The sequence below is a fragment of the Aphanomyces astaci genome (genome assembly GCF_000520075.1).
Source record: "Aphanomyces astaci strain APO3 unplaced genomic scaffold supercont1.90, whole genome shotgun sequence".
Taxonomy (NCBI): domain Eukaryota; phylum Oomycota; class Saprolegniomycetes; order Saprolegniales; family Verrucalvaceae; genus Aphanomyces; species Aphanomyces astaci.
Window position 1 is genome coordinate 120,523 of NW_009798353.1, and position 7,676 is coordinate 128,198.

The window sequence follows — 7,676 nt, forward strand, 5'->3', positions numbered from 1 at the left end:
CCAATGATGCAACTAACCAAGTAACTTAGTGTTAATTTGGACCCAAATCGCAGATCGGAATGACTTTTTAAGGTAATTGACTAAATGCCCATACAAACTCAAGGCAAATGTACTTTTAGTCCTTCATCGTTGAACAGGCCTCATCCGGGTATGTAGCGGCACGGCCTACGGCCTACCTGCCACTTTTCCTGGCGAGAGGAATCGATTGGACATTCGATGAAGTGCACGATTAGGGCTCACTCCTCCTGTAACCACAGGACTGTCCCTAAAGGGACAGTTGGTATATCGGAAAATGATTAGCTGAAGTACTTCGAAGTTCGATGATATTGTGGCCAATCAAACAGCAGACACAGCACTTTGCACAGTCAAAACACTCGAAGTATTTTATTTTGATTCAGCGACGATAAAAATAAGCGTTTGTCGCGATAGCGCAGTAGTAAAAACACGTGGTGTGTCTTGAGTGGGTTCGAAGCCCGGGCAATTCGAACTTTTTCCAGAAAATTAGATATTGTCCATATTTCCTTCCAAAAGCAAACATGTTTATTGAGGAAAACCTTAGTAAAGCCACGACGAATTTCATCCGGCGTAATACGCGCCCATGCCTTTATGGCACGATGAATCATAACTAGGCGCTTTTGTTGCGCCGGTACTGTCATAAGGCCTACGTCTACATCACTATCAGTGCCTTCAATCAACTCTTTCTCCAGCCACAAGTTCCGTAGGTGCCGCGTGTACGTCGTGGTTCTTTCGCCTCTGCCGTGCCAACGTCACGTTCATGGCCGTGAGCGGGCGAGATCGATACCCCCACAAGGCAACTACACGGGGTACCAGCCTTAGGACGTTGCCCCGTCATCGCATATTCGAGCGTCGATTGAAATCGGCGACGCCGTATCGTAGGGGGCCTTTGCGTGGCTGTTTTGCAAAACTTGGCCATGATCACATCGTTGCGAGAACTGTCGAACTCCCCTCGCCTTTGATTTTGGTCGACCCAAGCGCAGCCCCTACCCCGTTGCACCGACGTGGAACCCCTCTCGGACGTGCTTGACAATGGTGTTTAAATAGTCGGATCCGAAATGGGGGAACACGCACAGTCGTCGCAGATGCTTCCACCACGAAAGCGCCCCCATCATCTTGTGTGATGGAGCGCACAGATCCCGTGGGTATACTTGAAGTATTCGCGTAGGATGTTGTGGTTAACGCCAAGACTATACCCAGTACACAGGAATGTCTTTATGAAATAATATTCTGACAGAGCATTCCTTTTTCAAATGGGACGTGAGAAAATATTTCGAAAATATTTTGTGTGTGTGTCAGAAAACAGTAAAATTTCGACGTATCATGTTCATTTACTATTACTGTATATATGTCAGATTTGGTATGGTGCACGTTCATCTAAAAACTTCCAACTGGCCAAACCGAAGACTGGAGGTTTTATTATTTAACGTACAATTAATGTAGTTAAACCCAAAATCCAAATACGCAGTAAGGTGGTCCCAACTGCCTCCGGATATTATACTTTATACGGATAAGAGTCACATACAAAAATCAAGATGCATCTCAGCGGATGGCCAAATATCCAAGCACTACCGCTAGGTTAAATATCTACGTATTTCTGGACCAATTCATCACCAAATTTGAATCTCCGACGTAGAATGAGATCTGTCGATTCTATGTCTCAATTTGCTGAAATTTTGAGTAATGAATATGAAATAGAAGTCAGAAAATTTTGTGAAAAGTTGGTAGTTTCTAGATGACGTGCACCATAGCCAAACATACAAAAGCTGTCGAAAAATGGTCAAAATATCTCTGAAAAGTTGGAAAAAGAGATGTTTTCAGATATTTTTGGTGGCATCCTTGCATTTATTAGTATAACGCTATATATTCAAACAGATTTTTGTCCAGTAATGCGGAGGGACCGAACTGACTGTGAATCAGTACGTACTATGGTTTGGCCTAGGTGCTGGTCGACTAATATTTCTTTCATGTCCGAGAATGAGATGTATCCGGACAAAATATTTTCGCAATCCAAACAATGTCGGTCAATACTTATATGAAAATGAGTGCCAGACATGAACAAACTATCCCACGCGTAGATGGAGGACCGACCATCCACGCGTGAAAACTTGCATCCATGTCTGAGTTTTGTGAACGATTGTGTTATCCGGATAATTTGGGTAACAACCAATCAAAAGCTCGGAATATGTTGAATCATGGACAGAAATACTAACTATTCCATGATTCTTTCGATTCTGCTGGCAATCGATTGGACACTAGAACATGATGGGTGTACGTTCTGTCGACATGCACGTGGGTTTTGCGATGCTTTAAGCTTGCTTATATCGCTGGCGTAGTGGCATGATGCGTACACGTGGCCCACTCGACCGGGTTGCTCTTTCCAATTTTGGTGGCGGGCTCAGAAACCTGTGGCATCGCATGCACTGTGTGTTTTAATACCATTCGATCGAGTATTAGAGGTCCTCTCGCACGTGTGATCAAAAATTGCGCGGCAACAACGGCACAAGTCCCGCGAGAAGGATCATGGCGAGCGAGCAAGCAGCAAGCGCCGCGCCGCTGGTAAAACCAAAGAGCGCATTCGCTCACTTCCAGAAGCACATCACAAGCGCCGTGCGGGAAGAACTCAAGAATAGAGGGAGTACCGACATCACGGACGTGAACGACACCGATCCGGCCAATTTGGGGGCCGTGCAACGCGAAGTCAGCGCTCGATGGAACAATTTGACGCCGGAAGAGCGCGAACCGTTTCTAGATGCTGCAAAGGTCGACCGAGAACGGTATGACGAGGAATGTCTGCTTCGAGACCGTCAAGTCGAGGAAGAGCGCGAGCGACGGCGCCAAGATCGGTATGCGCTCGACGTGGACGGGAAACGGGAACGCAAGGTCACCGTGGAAACAATCGTCAAGGAGAAGCGTGAGAAGAAACCGGCGAAGCCTCTCACGGACGAGCAATCCGAAACAAAGCGCAAGCGCGACGAAGTCAGGTCCCGTCCCCCGTCCCCACTGCCAGTCCTTTCTCACTAACGTTGTTGTTAATGCGTTAGTCAACTGGCAAAGGACGCAAAGGACGAGTTGAGAGCCGAGGAAGAGCGTCAAAAGGAGGACCTGAAGACGAAAAAGGCGAACGCGGCGTCGGCGCGGCTCAACTACTTGCTGGGGCAGAGCGACATCTTCAAGCACTTTGGGGTCAAGGCACCGGCGGTGAAAGGGTCGTCCAAGGCGGCGACGACAAAGAAGAAGAAGAGCGAGCGCGAAGAAGACGACGAGCTCCTGCACGACAAGCACGACACGGTGCGTCTCACGGTGCAGCCCAGCGTGATCAAGTTTGGCACGATGCGGCAATACCAGTTGGAAGGACTCAGTTGGATGGTCAACCTCGCCAACCAAGGGATCAACGGCATCCTCGCCGACGAAATGGGGCTCGGGAAGACGCTGCAGACGATTTCCGTGCTCGGGTACTTCAAAGAGGTACGTACTGTCGTCGTGTACCTATTGCCCGCCGCCCCCTCCTCGTTCTCTGTGTCATACTTGGCGTAGTTTCAAAACATTTCTGGCCCGCATCTGGTGCTCGTGCCCAAATCCACACTGAGCAACTGGCTCAACGAGTTCAACCGGTGGTGTCCATCCCTTCGAGCGATCAAATTCCATGGCGACAAGGTCGAACGCGACCGTGTGGTGGACCAACTTTTGTGTCCGGGCCTGGCCGCCGACAAGCGCAAGTTTGACGTGTGTGTCACGACGTTTGAAATGTGCTTGAAGGCCAAATCCACCTTGTCCAAGTTTGCATGGCAGTACGTTTTGATGGCATGTCAGGGATATACGGATCCTGGATTTTGATTGTTGTATTGTTTGTGTACATGATATTGCCGATTTGATATACAAATTTGGGGAGGGGTTGTGCAATCGAATCGCGCCAACCAAACCTATCCACAATCGATCTGATTGGTTGAATTTCATTGAGAAGGTTTTGATTGGTTAATAATGTTGAGCTCATCTGAAGTCGCCAATCAAATCGATTTAAATTCCAACGAGAAACCACAACACGAAATTTCACTCGAAAGCATAATAATGATATTTTGATTTTTATTATTTTCACGTGTCTCGACTGTATTTCAACGATGATATTGTCTTTCTTTTACCCAATATTTGGACTATTTTGGGCTGATTTTTCGCCAAATCTATCGATTGATTGTTTGTCACACTAATTTCAGTCACACACAATAATTCAGTGTTGAATTGGTCCAAGAGAGGCTTTGATTGGCCACTTGAGTAGTATATTTTGGCTTTTGATTGGTCGATATATCGATTGTCTGTCGATTTGGTGATTCTGCTCATTCGATTCACCAGCCGCCCCTACTCGAATTTCGAATCGACTTGACAAAATATAGTGTGATTTTAATATGATTGTATGGTTTTCATGTATACTGGACGACTCTGTGTGGTTATTTTGTCCTTTATCCAAAACTTGGACTTTTATGGTATATTCGCCAAATCAATCAAAACTTGGACTTTTATGGTATATTCGCCAAATCAATCGATGGTTTGCTTGTACTGAATTTTGTATGGCAAGACATGTCGTGTGGTAATGCCAACCACTCTGAAATTAAAATCACACACGAATTCGAAGGTTTCCTGCCATCGGATTGGCTCAATTCTTTTGCCGATGCTTCGGTTCATTTTTGCCGATTCATTCTCCACGTTACTCAATAAACAATATTATTATGATGTGTACAGTACGTACATATATGTACGTTTATGGTCTTCGATTGTGACCCATCCCCGAAAGAACGTCCTTTGCTTGAATGCTAATTTTTATGTAGCGATAAGAACATATCCGAAAATGCTTGATATTTCAAATCAAAGTTATAGTATATAGTTGAATTCCTTGTGTGCGTCTGTCTATCAATATCATCCCGACTATGTCGACGAGAAAATGCCTATATGCGTATTTCCAGAGTGTTGGCATAACGACAAGATATTCACACTTACCTATGTAGCTACCTGATTATCGACGAAGCCCATCGCATCAAGAACGAAAGCTCTCAGTTTTCCATGATCGTGCGCACCATGGCGACGGAGCACCGGCTGCTCTTGACTGGAACGCCGCTGCAAAACAATCTGCACGAGTTGTGGGCGCTGCTCAATTTTCTGCTGCCAGACGTGTTTAGCTCATCCGAGCAGTTTGACGAATGGTACGTACGCGTAGTCGCAAATGATCGACTAAACCAACAATGTATATATATATATAGGTTCAATTTGGACACGGAAGACGAAGAAGCCAAGAAACAAATGATCACGCAATTGCATCGCATTTTGCGCCCGTTCATGCTGCGTCGGTTGAAAGCGGACGTGGAAAAATCGCTGCCGCCCAAGAAAGAAACGCTGCTGTTTGTCGGCATGACGCCCATGCAAAAGGCGCTGTACAAGACGCTCCTCCTCCGTGACATGAATACCCTCACGGGCGGGTCGGCCGCGTCCAAGAGCGCGCTGCAGAACATCGTCATGTACGTCGTCGTCGGGCTTGAATTTGTAGGACTTGTCCAAATCTACCGAGTTTTGGTGTCTGTCGTGGTGTGTGGTGGATATGTATATATATATATGTGTGTATTCATACACTACCCAAGAGAATGAATAAATAGTCATGGTGTTTATTGTCGATTTGATATACAAATTTGGTGGTGCAATCGAATCGCACCGACCAAACCGATCCACAATCGATCTGATTGGTTGTTGAATTTCATTGAGAGGGTTTTGATTGGCTAATAATTTTGAGCTCATCTGAAGTAGCAAATCAAATCGATTTAAATTCCAACGAGAAACCACAACACGAAAATTCACTCGAAAGCACAATATATATATATATATAGTATAGCTAGGATGATTAATTGTATTTTTTATTGAAAAAAGAAACGTACCACTCGTATTGTTTAAAAATATTGGTTTTGTAAAGTTTATGAACTTTTTGTATGGAACAGAGTTGTCCTGTGTGATGATTGGTATCATCACACTAATTGAAGTCACACACTAATTCGATGTCGGTGACGACGGTTTCCTGCCATCTGATTGGCTCGATTCTTCTGCCGATGATGCTTGTGTACATGTTTATTTGGTTGTGTGTCGATTATTCCCATGTCGCTCCAGTGTACAAGAAACACAATATTATATCAATGTTATTCGTGTGAAATGGTAGGCAATTGCGCAAGTGTTGCGGCCACCCGTACCTGTTTGAAGGCCAAGAAGACCGGTCGCTGCCTCCGCTGGGCGACCACGTCGTGGACAACTGCGGCAAGATGATCCTTATGGACAAACTGCTCAAGCGATTGAAGGCCCGTGGGTCCCGCGTGCTCATTTTCAGCCAAATGACCCGCGTCTTGGACATCATGGAGGATTTCTGTCGCATGCGCGCTTACGGGTACGTCTGCTTCTTGTTTATTATATATATGGGACACAGTGTTGTGGTGAATTTGAATGATCTGTGACGATGCAGATTCGGTAGAGATCGATGGAACGACCTGTGTGTGAACGTTAGAGTGTTATATTTTATAAGATATATATGTAGAATAACTGGTCATCTTCGACTTGCATGCTCGATTTCGCTTGAACAGGTGTTTTATAATCATATAAAGCCAAGTTCTTTTAGAAATAGCTTGTATTGCGATTTTCTGTGGCAAGTACTGACATGTAATGGGTTGCTAATTGTTGCCATGTGTTTGGATCCCTCCAAGGTTTTGAATGCATATATATATATATAATATATATTCTATAAACTGGTTTATAAAGCCTGCTTAATGGACTAGGTTTATATTATGTACATATTTGTGGTAGTTTCGGAGGTATTGATTCTTATATATGTATTTAATAGGTACTGCCGCATCGACGGCAATACATCGTACGACGACCGCGAATCGTCGATTGAAGACTACAACGCTCCGAATTCGTCCAAGTTTATCTTTTTGCTCAGTACGCGCGCGGGGGGGCTTGGAATCAACTTGTACACGGCAGACATTGTAATTCTGTACGATTCCGACTGGAACCCCCAAGCCGACCTCCAAGCCCAGGTACATATATATATATTATTGATGTGATTCTGCAAAAAAAATTACACTTGGTAAACAACATGAACATAAAACCCATGTTGTAGGATCGAGCGCATCGCATTGGCCAGAAAAAGGAGGTGAATGTGTACCGATTTGTCACGGCGAACTCGGTCGAGGAGAAAATCATCGAGCGCGCGCAGCAAAAGCTCAAGCTGGACGCGATGGTCGTGCAGCAAGGCCGACTCCAAGAGAAGCAAAAGAACTTGACCAAGAACGACATGCTCGACATGATTCGGTTTGGCGCGGACGAAGTGGTATGTTGATTACTGGCGTATATTCGTGGGATGCACGTTTTTGATTGATTAAAGCCGTGAAAATCATGTGTGTATCTGTGAATATGCTAGTATAGCTCAGAAAATGCACTTGATTCTACTATATGTCACGATTATTTCACTTGGGCGAGTGGTTTCCACTGATGTTTCACTTGCATGTTTGGGCCATTGCATCCAAATTTGGACTTGTGAATTCGCCAATCCCATTTGACGTTAAGTCTGTACAAACGATACAATGTTTTGTATATATCAGTGTTTCGTATATATCAGGTTTTGCTCCATATAATCAAAA

The 7,676-nt window shown here is 44.9% G+C and overlaps 1 protein-coding gene across 1 annotated transcript in view; it reads left to right on the forward strand.

Annotated features, from left to right (window-relative positions):
• Window positions 1-2,538: 2,538 nt before the first annotated feature.
• The window catches only part of H257_16693 (hypothetical protein), a gene marked incomplete at its 5' end in the record, with an annotated part of 12,354 nt that continues 7,216 nt past the window's right edge, over window positions 2,539-7,676 (forward strand). Inside the window, 9 exons of the mRNA XM_009845217.1 lie at window positions 2,539-2,999; window positions 3,060-3,483; window positions 3,553-3,806; window positions 5,013-5,207; window positions 5,265-5,519; window positions 6,206-6,427; window positions 6,878-7,073; window positions 7,157-7,366; window positions 7,467-7,529. Of these exons, the coding sequence (XP_009843519.1) occupies window positions 2,539-2,999; window positions 3,060-3,483; window positions 3,553-3,806; window positions 5,013-5,207; window positions 5,265-5,519; window positions 6,206-6,427; window positions 6,878-7,073; window positions 7,157-7,366; window positions 7,467-7,529 (2,280 nt within the window). The remainder of the gene's footprint in view (window positions 3,000-3,059; window positions 3,484-3,552; window positions 3,807-5,012; window positions 5,208-5,264; window positions 5,520-6,205; window positions 6,428-6,877; window positions 7,074-7,156; window positions 7,367-7,466; window positions 7,530-7,676) is intronic.